Consider the following 15,457-nt stretch of genomic DNA (forward strand, 5'->3'; position numbering starts at 1 on the left):
TACAGAATGTGGAAGTTCATTTTTTTTTTAAATGCACAGGACTAATCAAGAAATTTCTTAAAAAAAACATGCTGTTTAATACACACACACACTATAAAGCAATTCTTTAAAAATTAGGAACGAGACTATATTAGAAAGATGGATTAGATGGAGAGTTCAATAAATCATATTAGAATTGTTAGAAGCCCCCAATTCACACTGTACCCAAAATTAAATCTCCTGTGGAATTAAAGCTAAATATAAAAACACATAGGAGCATAAAGTATTAAAGCTAGCGAAACTCCTGGCATGGAGACACCATTACGGAAAAAACTTATAAAAACAAGCGATATATTTCACAAGGTAAAATTTTAAAACTTCCCATACACTGAAAAGTTTAAAACAAAATTACGGGGCAAGCACAATTTAAAAAACCACGTTTTAAAAGTTAATGAATACTTTTAAATAATGAGAAAAAGATCAACCACCCAATAAAAATTTAAAAATGATATAATTAGGCAGAAAAATACAAAGGATGATTTCACTAGAGATGGGGGATATAAAAATTACAAAATTGAGGTTATTTTTCTGTCTCAAGATTATCAAGAATTAAAAACATTTACAAAGTTTTGGGAAATGGGGTACTCTCATACATTACTGACGGGGGTTACAGTGGTACTAGCCTGTTTGAGAACACCTCGATAATATGTATCAAATATTAAATGTATGTAACTTGTAATATAGTATTTCCACTTCTAGAGGTATCTGTCCTCCACAAATACTTGCTTAAGCACACCAAGGTGTGTACAGACGTTTAGTGCAGTACCTTCCACAGTAATGAAACAGTAGAAATAACTGAAATGCCCATCAATAGGAAAATGGCTAAACAATCCATGGTGAATCCACACCACCGTCACCTGACATGGGAAGAGTCCCAGGGCCACCCTTAAGGACAAGTGAGCATACAGGGTTCTGTTCATACCATAAGAGGTCACGCAGCTATAAATGTGCAATTTCAACGTGCACAGAAAAGGGCGTAAACGGAGTCATAAAACATTTCACTCCTTAACTCATTCATGCGTCATATATGTACTGAACATACGTGATGTGCCAGGAACTCGGAATACGTGGCAGGTAAGACAGGTAGCACTCCTGTCCTCACAGGGCTTAGACCACCGGGAAAAGGGGATAAAAAAAAGTAAGTAATTAACATTACAAACTGGGACAAATGTTCTGAAGAAACAAGAGGGCCACAGAATAAAGGGGAGGGAGGACACCACGAATGCTAAAGGAAGGCCTCCAGGAGCCAGCTTGGCGGGACGAGGACAGGAGCAGCGCTGCAGAGGGAGGAGGGGACAGGCGGGCGACGGGGAGGAGGGGCACGCAGCTCGGCCACCTGGGTAAGGAGCTTGGCTTCAGTGAAGAGCAATCAGAAGCCGGGCACTTGTGACAAAATGGAAGGAAACTCCAAAACACCAAGGATAAGGCCTACTGAAGCCTCTAAACGCGATTTTCAGACTTTCTGGACTCAAATTTATTGAAGACACCGAACGGCTTTTGTTTATGTGGCTTATATTCATTGGTATTTACTGTACCAGAAATGAAAAACGAGAGACTTGAAAGACTGCACAAGCAAGCACACATCCCATTAGCATCTGTACAATGACGTCCTCTCACATCCTGGAAAACTCCGCTGCACACGAGTGAGAGAGCGAAACGTGCAAATTATGTCACTATTGTCGATGCAAATACGTAGTTTTGGCCCAGAAGTCCCCAGACTACACCTGAAAGTGACAAAAAATAAAAGAAAAACACAGCATTTTGATCCCCAGAAATAAACTCGTGTGAAAGGTAAACCATGTACTTTCAAAGTTGAACGACAAAGCGGCAGATGCACACGCAGAGAAGCCCCGGACAGAAATGGCCCGCACCCGCTCCCACTCCCGAAGCCACGTCCCTGCCTGGGCTCCGTGGTGCGTCCCACTCTGCCACGCAAACGCTTCGATCCCCACGCAGGACTGCACGGCACTGTGCTCACAGGTAAGCGCCACCGACGAGCGCACCTGGGCTGCACACGACAAGGGCTTTTCTAACGTTTCAATAACGGGCTCATCTCAATCGCTCTTGTTGTCCATCCCTGACCATCTACGGGGTCTCCTGTGGCAAAGTTCTCAAACAACCGTGAAAGTCACTTTCAAGTATTTTCCCATGTATATTAAAAAAAAACTAAAAAACTAAAAAAAACTCAGTCAACAAAATGTGGTTTCAACAGAAAGTGACTTTACCTGAAACCTGAGTCAGGTGCCCTATGAAAATGCTTTACACTCGCAAAACAAGGGGAGCGTGCGCCTCAGCGTCTGCACCTTTTCTGTCCCGTTTCCGTCTCGCAAGATGCCGACAACGAAACACTAACCGTGTTACTAGACAACTACGAAACTCCTGGAAAAACGGACAATTCGTTCAGATGGGCTTTTTAAGAAGTCTTAACCTCCGACAGACACGCCGCAGGCCGCGCTGCCCACAAAGGGGCGCCCCAGCTGCTCTCACACCGGCCCGAAAGCCACCCCGACGCGTCGCGACGGCGCCCCCGGCAGCGGCGCTCGCAGGGCGGGGGCGCTGTCGCCTCCCCGCACGGGCCGCTACGCCGCCGACGCCGCCACCGCGGACGAGGGGCCTGTGCTTTGTGCAGACTCGAGAGGCGACGCCGAAGCTCTCGGACAAGCGCGATCGGCGCGGGGGGAGGCGGCGCGACACGGGCACAGCGACAAAGGGGCGAGCGGGGGGGCCATGGGGGCCGGTCCCGCGCGAACAGGCGGGCGCCGCGGCCCCCGCAGCCGACCCCGTCCTCCCGCGGGGGCTTCACGTACCTCCGGCGCCGGCTCCTCCGCCCGCTCCCAGGGCGGCCGCCATGGTGATCCCTGGGCCCGGCTTCAGCCTCGCCCCACCGAGCCCGCTGGGGGGCCGCCGGGCCGGCCGGGGCCGGGGGACGTGCGGCGGGGGCCGGGCGGCGGGGGGCGTCGGGCCAGGACTGGGGAGGGGGCGAGCGAGGCAGCGGGTCCGGGCGCTCCGGCCCTGCTCCTCCGCAGAAAGAAAACAACAAACTACCGCAACATGGCCGCCGGCTCGCCCGCCGCCGCGGTGCACGCCGGGATGATGGCGGCCGGGAGGCGCCGGGAGAAACCGCCCCTCCGAGGCCGCAGCGGCTCCGAGCCGCCTCCGGCGGCCTCTGGGGGACGCAGACCGAGCGCGGAAGGCAAACAGGAAGGCGGCCGCCCCGCTCGGCTCCAGAAACCCAGACGCTTGCAGCGGGGGCGGGGGCGGTTGCCGGCCGTAGTTCGGCCCCGGCCTCTGTCGTAAGCGCTTTGCGGCAGCTGGCGCCGAGCTTTACGGCCGGCGCGTCTCCCGGCGGAAGTGGGAGCGAGCGGGCCGCGGGGGCCGGACGGGGGCGGGCGTTGCGTGCCCTGTGGACAGTGAGGCGTGTTGCCGGGGCTGCGTAACTGCGGGAGGTGCGGCCGCGGGGAGGGAGCGCGGAGCCGGGAGCCGTGGGCCGGGCCGGGCGTGACCGGGCTGCGCACCGGCGGGGCTGCTCCCAGCCCGCGCTCCGTGCCGCCCTGAGACTCGCTTAGACACGAGGGGTCAAAGGAGAGCCAGACACGGCGCATCCGAGCAGCGAGAAGGTCGGAAAGCGGGACAGTAACGCGGGACATACGGGAAGGGTCCCGGGGGACGAGGCGGACCAGGGAAGGCTGAGCGCTGCGGGGGACGAGGCGTCCGACGAGGCTTGTCGGGGCTGTTGGCGCGAGTTGTGGGTTTGCTTGTTGGCTTGTTCTGATGGGGGAGGCGGAGTATAATCGGGAAGTCAAGTCACACAGGCTGAAAACGTTGAGTCCGCAACAGTGAGTGTGAGGGTTGGGGGAAGGGAAGGGTCCGCGTGGGTGGAAAGGAAAGGCTGAGCCGAGGCTGAGATGGAGGCGACTTGAGTGACTGAGAACTGGAAGCAGCAAGTAGCAGATAGGAAGGTGCTCGATACGCCATGAGCTGGCCAGGTGTGCGCTGGCCAGAAGGCGGTAAGGACTCCCGGGCAGTTGTGGGTTTGTTTGTTTTTGAAGCTACACGGAGTGCGGAGAGGTTTTAACAACAGAAGTTACACGGGATGTTCCTGCTTTAGCAAGATGGCTGTCACTGCACCAGCGAGTCTGCAGCATGGAGACGTGCGCGCTGGGCGTCCTGACACTGGTTAGTAGCCGTCACGGGAGTCCCTGCTGGGGCCCGGCGCGCGGGTGGCTGCAGGTGGACGTGTAATGCAACAGCCGTGATCGCACGTGAATGGTCCCTCCTGGTGCTGAAAGAATGTTCACTGTGAAACTTCCATTTTTCATAACACGATGTTGGGAAAAAATAAACATTGCTGCATTAATAACTAATGTAAGTAGTACTCGTCCAAAACAATAAAAACAAAATTTTTAAAAATCTGTTTTGGTTCAGCTGTGTGTAATCACTGCAAAAAAATAAATAATAAGCTTGGCAAGCAACCTGAAATAGTTAAGTGTCCATCAGAAAGCACATTCACACGTCCAGATTTAAAGTGGCCTGCACCCCTAGTCACCTTTCATTTATTTTTGAACTGTGGACAGTGGAATTCCTGAGATGTTTTTCAGGGTGGTTTTACCGGTGATAATGAGAAGGATACTTAAAAAAAAAAAATTCACAAAGATGAAACAATTGCATAGATACTTTGTAGCCATATTATACTCCAGGAAAGACTCGTGTCTGGCATCTATCTAAACCACCTACAACTATTTCTCAGGGCAAGAGTCTCTAAACATTTTTTCTCCAACACCCATTGGAAAATCTTTCCAGTGTAAACACCACAAATAGTTGAAGATAAATCACTGGGGGTAAAGGTTTGACAAACCCTTTATCTTCTCCGCTGACAAATACCACTTGGGTTGTCTTTCTATTTTGTTCTAGAAACCTAATGAGGGTAGAATGTCAACTGTGGTAGACAACAACGTTGCTAGTGGCAGAAACCCCTCTGACTGGTACACTGCTTCTGGCTTGAGGGGACTGCGTAACCTTTAAACATGCCGGGAAGCCATGCCTTTAGGCTCTCTTTTACCTGACGATGGGGACCTAAGAGATAAACTCAGGTACTTGTTATGAGAGATACTGGTTCCCGTGGGTGAAGGGCTTCTAAGCCAGAGCACCTCCCATGCCCTCATCTTGCACCTGAGTTGTATTTGGGGAGCCAAAGAGCAGCTCCAATGTGGGGAGCTCATGCACACCTGTGTGGACGGCAGCAGGGGTCACCTGTTGCTGCCCTGCTAGCATTGTGGGGTTCTTCTCTACCTACATGAAGCTGTTGCCGAGTGTGACATTACATGGGTGTGAGTGGTTACACCTAAGGAGACCACCTAGTGAGCACTTACATTTCATACACATCCTGCCAAAAATTTTAAAAGCTTCGCTTTTTTCAGTTAAAAGTGAATGCAGGAGCCTTCCTGTCCTGTCACTGTGATAGACAGGAAATCCTAGGGCCCCTCCCCCCACTACAGAATGAACAGATTTGCAGAAAACATTTGTTGTTGTATTGCTAGGCTTTAGAAATTAAATCTAAAGAAAGAGGGAGGGAGGAAAGGAAAACAAGACAAAACAAAACACCCTGAGCAGTAAGTAGAGAGCATACAAGATGTGCAGGGATTCCTTGAGGAAAGGTACCCCTATTAGCACTGCTAATAGGAAATCAATTCTTGGGCCCCTGTTGGGAGAGAGAAGATGAACGTGGGGCTCCCAGAGTAAGCCAGAGATTCTGGAAGGACTTCCTCAAATGATGCTCCCCCATTTTTCACAATTTAGGGTCAACCAACTATGAACTTACAATCAGTGATCATAGAACACAAGGGAAGAAACCACTATAATTGAGAATCAGAAAACTATAAACTAGAGATGGACGTCCCAAGGACCTCAGGTACTGGAATGATCCGACAAGAAAATATATGAAATAAGTAAGAGATGAAAGTGAGAAATCCAGAAAAGACTCCACAGTGACCACAGCCCTTTAGTTTCCCTTTCTTCTGAACCTTCCCTTCTCACAATCTCCTCCTAAAGCCATTAGGAAGCAAGGGTGGTGACAGGACGGGTGGGAAGGTGGGAGGGGTGCTGGCCCAGGTCAGAGAATCACCTCAAGCCCAGTATGGGATCTCAGCGCTCCACACGTAAGGAGTACATCCCTGTGGGTTCGCAGGCTGGCACAAGGAGTCTGGGCGGGGGGAGGAGGGCACCACCCATGGGGCAGGCCAGCACAGGGATCGCCCCAGGGTGTTGGATTTGTGCCACCGTCAAGATGGAGTGGAGGGAAAAGGAGAGGAAGAGTAGGGTCAGATTGTTCTGGTTTTGATGTGTTGAGTGCCTACTGATAAGGGGGCTTCCAGGCATGAGGGTCGGGAACATGGAACATGACTCAAGCTCTGAGACGGTCTGGGCAGCGCACGTGTGACAATGACCAAATGCTGCCCTGCCCCAGGGAGCCCCAGCGTGGCCTCAGCCAGCAGCTCTGTGTGGTCGCTGTGTGAATAGCTCAGTCCCAGAGTGAATCTGCAAGACCAAATGATTGAAACACGTTCTTACTGAAAGCAGTTATAGATTCCCCCAGAATGACTGTGCCACACTCCAAAGCTGACAGCCATGCTAATACCCATGCCCTGAATTCCTCAAGTGTTGACTGTCAATTGGGCCACGGAATAAGCTGTTGTTTATCCCTTTGACCAACAACAAATCTCAGGGACCACACCTCCACAGGAGCGCTGAGCATTTCGGGGTGTCTCACCTCACGCAGTCACACGTCTGGGCCTCAGTTTCCCCCTTGGTGCAGGCAGGGAGAGAGAAGTTTTTAAGGCACTTAGCGGTGGGAACAGTGAGTACACCATGGAGTTCCTGTAGCTTCAGAAACCTGAGGAAGGATTCATGCTCTGCACAGGGTTTTAAAAAGGGAGAAACCCTTTGCCCTACTCCTTCTGGAGTAATAGGATTGTGAAACGAAGGCACCGCCACTCCCTGCCCCTTCCTGCTGTCATCTGCCTCCTGCTGGAGCCTGCCCAGGGATGGGCCTGTAACGCAAGCCTGGCCTCCTTCCTTTGCAGCAATGCGGGTGGGAGCGTATGGCCCGGCCACGTCCTTTCCAGGGAGGAACCACAGGCTCAGAAGATGGGAATGAAGAGGCAGGAAGGAGAGACACACAGTCAGAAATAACTTCTTAAAACTTAAAGTCAGGCTGGTATATTATGCAACCCAAGGATGGAATTTTCAGCAGCAGAAAATGAAAGGAAGGAAAATGGCTGTTTCTGAGCAGAAGGTAAACATTTACCCACTGTCCAAAGTCTAAACAACCCTGTCCAAAAGGCATTCACCAAAGTTCGTTCAAGTTTTCCTTGACCGCCTGCCACTCAACAACACACTGCAGTAAGTGCTGGATTCTTACTTTATTCTGGGGTTGTAACCCATTATGCTGATTTACTGTGTTCAAATTGTCACAGGTTCGGCCATTGGAAAGCCCTTCAAGTTGGATCTCGTCTCCTTCACCTTTAGCCTCAGAGTATGTTGTGGAGCAAATGTTTGTGCCCCCACAAATTCGTATGCTGACACCCTAACTCCCAGGGGTAGTAAGAGCTAGGTTGTTAGGAGGTGATGAGGTTAGGTGAGGCCACGAGGGTGGGGCCCTCGCCATGGGATCAGTGTCCTTACAAGAGAAGCCGCCAGAGCGCTGGCCCCACACGAGCACACAGGGACCATCTAAAGCCAGGAAGCAACCCTCACCCAGAACCAAGCGCCAGCACCTTCCCCTCCGACGTCCAGCCTCCAGAACGGGGAGCAATAAAGCCCGTTGTGAAAGCCGCCCATGTCTACAGTATTTTGTTACAGCAACAAATTCCTGTTTCCACAGTTATTTAGGCTGGTTCTTTTCTTGCCCACCCCCTTCCATTTATGTTATTTATTTGTAATACAGTCAGGTTCATTGGTTTCTGTTTGTATTTCTTTGGGGTTCTTCCTCCATTTTTACGGATTGACTTACGTGAAACACTAACTTGGTTCTAAAGTGAGAACCATACAAAGGGGGTACTCAGCGAGGGTCCCTCCTCACTCCTGACACCCCGTTCCCACTCCCTCATGTTTCCCCCCAATTCCACTATCCCCTAGAGATAACCAATCTCATTTATTTATGTTACGTCCTTCCTGAGTTTCTTTTTCTGCACAAGTGAACAGATAATTCATATGCTTGCCTTTTCTCCTCATTTCTTATGGGAACAGAACTCTAGCATGTGTACACACACACACACACACACACACACACACGTTGTTTTGCTCTCTCCTTGATGCGCAGCCTGGGACCCGCCAGCAGTGCCGTTCCTCCTGCTCGCGGAGGTAAGAGCCTGTGGGTCTGCTCCCTCTCCAGCTCTTTCTGGTGGACACTCACCTCTGTCTCAAGTGCTGTCGGCTCATGTGGGGAGCACAGAGAACCCTCTGAGCCTTGAAAGCTGTGATGGCCAGTTCCACGGCCAGGCCCCTTGCACGGTGACGCTCCAAACAGTGGAGGAAATACTCCAGAATAAATCCCATTACCTCGGAAGCCCTCCTACCGAGGGAGAGAAACAGATGGTTATTAGGCAGTGCCAGGCTGCCCTCCCTCCCAGCCAGGTCTGGACACACGTTTCAAATCCCATGCTGTTAGCCCAGCACTCAGCCCCCAGGCCACGTGTCCTACTTAAGTATGAAACCACGAGCGTGGAGATGAAGTCTTCTAAGGGGGCTGAAGGGGAGAGTTCCTGGCGTCTCACTAAGCACTTTTCAGGTGTCCCTCAGGAAAGCCCACGGCCCTAGGGGTAGAGCAGAGGGGGCAGGAAGGGAGGTGTTCCTGTCACCCCAAGCCCCAGGGGAGTTTAAAACAGCCATGCCTGAGGCGCTGGGCCAGTGACTGGGTTCCCAGCTGGTCTTAGGGTGCGAAGACGAGCAGGGGCGTCCTAGTAGAGTCTGCTCTCAGGCCTGAGCCCGGGTGCCAGCTCACCCAGTGGCAGGCAGCTGGAACCACCTGCAGTCTCCCTGGAAAGGCCCAGCAGGCCAGCCAGCAGGCGCCCTCCCCAGGCTCCGAGTACCCAGCATGCGGCAAACACGGGGTTCATCCTGCTGGCCCCACCTAGAGCAGCACAGAGCGACGAGGGACACAAAAAGCGGGGATCACAGGCCTCCTCTGAGGGTTAGGTGGAAATTCATAAAAACCAATCCTCTCAGTAATTCCTACTTGATTTTATTTCATCTAACTGTAGATTTTTTTTTGTCTAAAATAGAAGATCAGGAAATAATATGTATTGATTCTTATTTTAAAGAAATAGCCGTTTGAAATCTCACTGAAGGCAGTGAAATAGTATAGTCAGAAAACCAGACCAGCTACAGCTGGCTTTGAACCAGTCTATGACCTTAAAGTCACCGTGTCCCTCCTCTCTGCTTCCTTGTCCTCAGATTTGGGGGGCAGGGGGGTGATAACAGTGCCAATTCTGGGGCTGTGGAGAGGATTCAAGGAGTTAACACACCGAGATGGTGCTTGGCATTCGGTAAGTATTGATCAGTGCCAGCAGCTTGATTGCTCCCACTCCCCCCACCACCATCATCCCATCTCCACCATCACCACCTCCACCTTCACCGCCACCAGCTATCGCTAACAGAATGTGCACACTGTGAATTAGTCTGACACATGCAACTAACAGAGAAGTCCAAACAGCTGACAAGTACCAGGCAATGCTTCGGAATCAGCTCCTAACTCAAGAGCTCTCTGCGCTACCAGGGATTCCCTGGGCTGGGGCTGGGCTTGTTTAAACACAAGCCCCCAGGCACTGCGTCAGATAGTCTAGTTCAGTAAGCCTGGGATGGGGTTGGGATCTGCAGTGTAGGAAGCATGAGGGGTTCCTTAGGCCCACACTCTGAGAATCACTGTGCCAGCCCGGGCCTGGGGGTGGAGGGTGTGGGTCAGACCCAGAACCATGTGCCCAGCTCCTCTCCCCTGGACCAGATACAAGGTAAAGCTTGTCATTCATTTATTCTGATTTATAGAAAATATGTAAGAAACGAACCCATCCATCCATTCCCTTACCCGGCATTCCATAAGCACCTGTTGATATCTGCCAGCTGCTGCTCTGTTTCAGTTGGGATGTGTTCGTGAAGAAAAGGTGAAGGTCCTGGTCCTTGTGGAGTTACAGTCTAACTGGGAGAAACAGACAATAAACAATAAATGAACTGAATAGCTCATTCGGAGCTGACAGAGCCGTGAGCAGGAGAAAACGGGGAGGGTAACGGTGCAGAGTGGCTGCAGTGTGGCAGGCCTCACCGAGAACGTCACACTGGAGCAGACGTGCAGGAGGGGAGGGCCTGGCTGTGGGATGTCTGCGGGAAGATTCTTCAGGCAGAAAGCAGAGCAGTGCAAAGGCCCTGAGGCAGGACAGTGCCTGCAGGTGTGAGGGACAGGTCACACACGTGGCTGGAGCGGCCGCAGTGCAGGTCCCGAGTAGGAAATGAGGCCTGAGAGGCAAGGACTCCTATAAAATCAGTTTTTGATTTTGGAAAAATACTTAGTTCCCAAATATTTGAACAGGCTCTGTGTACCCTCAAGTCTTTCCCCTAGAAAGTGGTGAAGAAGACACGAAAGTGTTATGCATCCAGGCTCACTAGAGTTGTTTTTCAAGTCATGGGTCCCTCGCTACTCATTACAGGACGATAAAGTCTATTTAGTGGGTCATGCCCAGCTGTTTTAACAAATGAAATAGTATAGAACCGAATAAAAACTATCAGAGTGCACTGCACCCAGCAAAAGTGTCACCATCAAAGCTCTTGCTTCCTATATGTGACACTTATAGGAAAGGTACGCACAGCGGCACTGGTCAAACGTGAGCTTTGAATGTTATGACTCCAACCTTTGCTTGGGCTACTGAGTGAAATTAATTAGTGATCGAATTGGCCTTGTTGCCAAAAATCCACAGGTAGAGCTCCAGGCCACACCTCGGTGGTCACTTGTCACTCAGCAAAGGAGAAGGAAGGAGCACCTAGTCCCCTCTGGAGATGAAGAGGCTGATGGGTGCTGATAACGTGGAGGGAAAGGGCGCCACCTGCAGGCCGTGTGGCTTAGGTCTCTGGGCCACCTGCACCTGTTTTCTGACTTTTAAAAGGGGTCATTGGAAGCCCAGTGGGCGTCACCGGGATGGTGTAAGGATCCATAATGTGACAGACGTGAATGTGCTTTAAAATATAATCACTACCCAAAAGGAAACTAGGATATCTAAAAAAATTAATGACTGGCAACTATGCTACTTTGTTTTTACGGTGGTAAAACACACAAAACATAAATTTCCATTTTAACCATTTTTAAATGTACAGTTCAGTAGCATTAAATACATTCATCCTGTTGCACAATCATCATTACCATCCATCTCCAGAACCTTCTCATCTCCCTGACAATCATGAAACTTTATCCATGGAATTAAAGAGCTAATACTCAGTTTTTAGTGTGCAGTTCTCTGCATTCTGACCAATGCACGGAGTTATATAACCTCAGCCAAGATGTAGAATAGTTCCAAACCTCCCTAAATTCCTTCCCCAGCCCCAGCCCTTGGCAACCACGGATCTGTTTTTGCCTTTCCTAGGATGTCATATAAGTGAAATCGCAGAAATGGAATCACACATGTCGTCTCGAAGCCTGGCTCTTTCTACTCAGCAAAGTTCATTGGAGGCCCATCTGCGTTGCTGAGTGGTCCAGGCTTGAGTGGCATCCCATTGTAAAGATGGACCCCACTTGCTTTGTGCATTCTCCAGCTGGTCTGGGTTATGTCTGCTTGCTGATGGTTAGGAATGAAGCGCTCTAAACATTCGTGTACAGGTTTTTGAGTGAATGTATTTTGGTTTCCTTTGGGTCCATAGGAGGGAAATTGCTGGGTCATATGGGGAGTGTATGTTAACTATGAGAAACTGCTGAGTTGGCTCCCACATGGCTGCCATTGTGCATCGGCAACAGCAGAGTGTGAGAGAGACAGTTGCTCTAGCCTGGCCAGCACTTGGTATTGCGCTATTTCAATATGGTTTCATTTGCGTTTCCCTAACATGACTAAGGATATTGAGCATCTTTTTATGTGCTTATTTGCCATCCATAGGTCTTTGTTCAAATCTTTTGCCTATTTTTCAATTGGGTTGTTTCTTATTATCAACTTTGGAGAATTCTTTTTATATGATGGATGCAAGTTTTTCATTATGTGTGTGTTTTGCAAAGAATTTCTCCCACTCAATGGCTTGTGTTTTCATATTCCTCAATAGCTTTCAAAGAGCAGAAGTTTTTAATTCTAATGAAATCCGATACATTAGTTTTTTTCTTTTATGGGTTGTGATTTTGGTGTCCTAAGTAATCTTTGCTTAGTGATTTTCTTCTAGATGTTTTATGATTTTAGGGTTTACATTTAAGTCTGTGATCCATTTTGCGTTCATTTTTATTATGGTACAAGTTATGGTTCAAGGTTCATTTTTTTCATTAAATTTTATTTTCCTGCTACTAAAAGTAAGGCTTGCTCATTGCAGAAAAGTTGAAATAGAGGAAAGAATAAGATTACCCACACCCAGACATTAGTTATAATCAGTTTCAACTTGTCAGTATATTTCCTTCCTTTATGTGTATTTTACATAGTTGAGCTCATATTGTGTGTAACATTTATATCTTCCTTTTATCCACTTATTATTTTATCATAAGCATTTGTTCACACACTCTTAGTAAATATATTTCTTAACTGAAGTCTCTTTTAAGAGTTGTCCTTATTACTGAAACAAACACGCTTATTGCATATATAACTAAAATACATAGGTAAGCAAAGGATTGCATGAAAAAATGTCTTTAATCCTACTGTTTAGAGACATTTGCCTATATCCTTTCAGATGCTTATCTCTGAAAGGATGTAGAGGCATGATTTTATTGACTAAATATATATAATCATCTGACTATGTTATAACTTAGTTAACTGTTCTGTCAGCGATATTTAGAGTGTGTCCTGTGGTTTTCTGTTATATGTACCTGCTGGAATGAGTGATCTCGTCCATGTATCTTTGGATTTGAGATTTTTTTCTTGGATTAGGTTCCCAAGAGGGTCATTCATGAGTCAACGGCTATGAACACTTTTAATGTTCTTGAATCGCTGGCTGCATTCCCCGGCAGAAAGACTGGACCGATTTTTCCTCCCTCCTCCAGTCCCTGGGATTAATACATTTTTTGTGTGCGTGATAATTTGATTGGGGAATCATGACATCTCAGTTTAGGCTTTCGTTTGTATCTGATTACTGTGGAGGTTCACCATGTTTCCCAGTGTTCCCGCTCCTTCATGATGACCTCTTTCATGATTTGTCTGTTAGTCCTTTAACTCATAAGGCAGCATCTCTATTAGTTGATGTACTAAAGCATATTCACCTTTAGATAGAAAACAGTGCCAAGTCCTGTCAGCCTGACATCTTTCCCTGCTGAGTATTATGTGCAGAAGAGACAAGGAAAATGTATTTCTATCAATCTTTGTGTTGTTGGCCTCTTGATTTCCTGAAAAAATAAGAAAAACAAAGTAGAACTTTTGACCTTTGAATTTTCAATTACCATGCCAAGCTTTCAAGACAATTAAGACATAGATATTCTTTATAGAGGAACCTGTCCTTCTTAGTCCGTGATTCGTACCTTGTGCTGAGGTAGCACGGTCGTGTACGAAAGAATCATCTCAAAGAAAGCCAGTGTTAATAAAAGATGGGTTGTCAAATATGTTTCGGAAGAAAACAACAAAGAGAGAACATGATTTGCCTTTCTTAGATGTCCTGACAATGTCACAGTAGGCACCTGTGAGCCTTGGTGATGGCAGCCACTGGCGGCCGTCAGCCCTGCGTGTGGACAGCTCCCTGAGAAAGGCCCCTTTTGGGAACATGGACGGAAATTACGTTTGAGGATTTAAGCCTGTCTTGTATTTCTGGGTAATACGGGATGCATTTTATAAACATAAGTTGTTAGAAGCCTGTTAATTGGATCAACAATTGAATAAATGCTCCCAAACCAGCCAGGCCCACAATCTGATTCTCTAATCTCCTTAAACATTGCCCAGCACGTTGGTGATAACCAGGAGAAGGAGAGCTGGTTAGAGATGCTGAGGCTACATGAAGGGCCCGTGAATAGCGACGTTATTACCATCCTTTGGAGAATGTCCAGAAATCTGAACTCCTGCAAGAGTCACCACCCTGAGTGTCATGTACGCTCTCTTTGCTCCGTTTATTCAAAGAAAAACCGGTGAGTTCAAACCATGTGTAGGATATTCTGCTTTAGGAAAACAAGATTTCCAGAACTCCACATTCGTGAGGTGCATCGTTTACAATTGGAACCCGATGGCTTGCATTACAAAGGAATTTTTCAGCCTGGGAAAATATACTGTATATTTTGTTTAAATATCAGCTCTTTTTGTTCATTTAAAATAACTGAGGTGACACGTTTTTCATAATATCACGCTTTTTTTTTTCTAGGGCACCAACACCAGTATCTTAAAACTTGTTTGAAATGCAACATCTTATTAATTCTGTATTCTCTTTTATTCTCACACAGAAATTTTGCATGTGTTACACGGTGAGGCAAGAGAGAAACGGAGCATACACTAAGCCCCTTTCTACCTGAAATGTGACTCATCAAATACTCTATTTATCTTCTAGTATTTAGTGAGAGATGCACATTTTTCTTTTCCTTTCCAGTCAGAATAATTTCTTTCGCAATAAATTTCCTGCTGGGCAAGCATCGGGCTGACCTACGGGAGCAGAACAGACCCCGTTAGGCCACTTAATGCAATATGCTTGTCACAGCGAAGGTCTGTGAACCAGCTAACGATTTGCAATTTTAAAAGTGATGCCTGTTTGGAGGTCCAAGTTCTCAATAGTTTATTTCATCTAATGCTGATATTCCCATCAGTCCATCAAATGGGTGTTAAAAACAAAAGAAAACAGAAATGAGCTTTGGGAACCAAAGCATCAACCTAAGCCTGGGGCTTTCCAGTGAACGGCGAGCCCTTTTCCTAGGGACCGGCCACCAGTCTAATTGGTGGGACCCTGAGACCCAGGGCGGTCAGCAAAGTCACCCCCAGCTGCTCGGTGCTGACAGACATTTGTGGGTTCGCCGATGTCATTCTGAAGAAGCCCAAAGCTAGACGCCTTCTCTCTATGACTTGTGTGATGCATCTAGCTAGGTGGGGACCAAGAGTCAGGGGACACAGGTAGCCTTTAAGAAACAGTTTTTCAATTAAGGAGCAGCGGTGACAGTGAGTCAGTCTCAGAAACCTTGCCAGCTTTGTGTCATGAGAAGGGCACCTCCACCCTCTGGAGAGGTGGCACTGACTGACATTGTAAACGAAGAGAAAAGGTGTCATCACTGCAGAGGTGATCTTCTCCGGGA

At 48.3% G+C, this 15,457-nt stretch overlaps 1 protein-coding gene and 2 long non-coding RNA genes across 5 annotated transcripts in view; 1 reads left to right on the plus strand and 2 right to left on the minus strand.

The window, feature by feature from the left end:
• RBM33 (RNA binding motif protein 33) overlaps positions 1-3,299 on the minus strand; it is an 84,050-nt gene extending 80,751 nt beyond the window's left edge. For both annotated transcript variants that reach the window (XM_074315054.1, XM_074315053.1), the window contains exon 1: positions 2,847-3,299. In XM_074315054.1, coding sequence (XP_074171155.1) covers positions 2,847-2,889 — 43 coding nt within the window. In that variant the 5' untranslated portion in view covers positions 2,890-3,299. The remainder of the gene's footprint in view (positions 1-2,846) is intronic.
• LOC109453054 (uncharacterized) lies at positions 3,295-8,314 on the plus strand. Of its 2 annotated transcripts, none has more exons than XR_012490277.1 (5): positions 3,295-3,710; positions 3,747-5,129; positions 5,836-5,947; positions 7,119-7,330; positions 7,512-8,314. It is a non-coding gene; the product is annotated as an uncharacterized LOC109453054 (long non-coding RNA). The 2 variants fall into 2 exon arrangements; XR_012490278.1 differs by having other exon boundaries at positions 3,747-4,404.
• LOC109453055 (uncharacterized) overlaps positions 4,232-15,457 on the minus strand; it is a 28,025-nt gene continuing 16,799 nt past the window's right edge. The window contains exons 8-11 of the long non-coding RNA XR_012490279.1: positions 13,460-13,582; positions 10,118-10,228; positions 8,450-8,608; positions 4,232-4,344 (exon numbers count right to left, since the gene is read on the minus strand). This is a non-coding gene — a long non-coding RNA (uncharacterized LOC109453055). The remainder of the gene's footprint in view (positions 4,345-8,449; positions 8,609-10,117; positions 10,229-13,459; positions 13,583-15,457) is intronic.

Source organism: Rhinolophus sinicus, linkage group LG11 (assembly GCF_036562045.2).
Source record: "Rhinolophus sinicus isolate RSC01 linkage group LG11, ASM3656204v1, whole genome shotgun sequence".
NCBI lineage: Eukaryota > Metazoa > Chordata > Mammalia > Chiroptera > Rhinolophidae > Rhinolophus > Rhinolophus sinicus.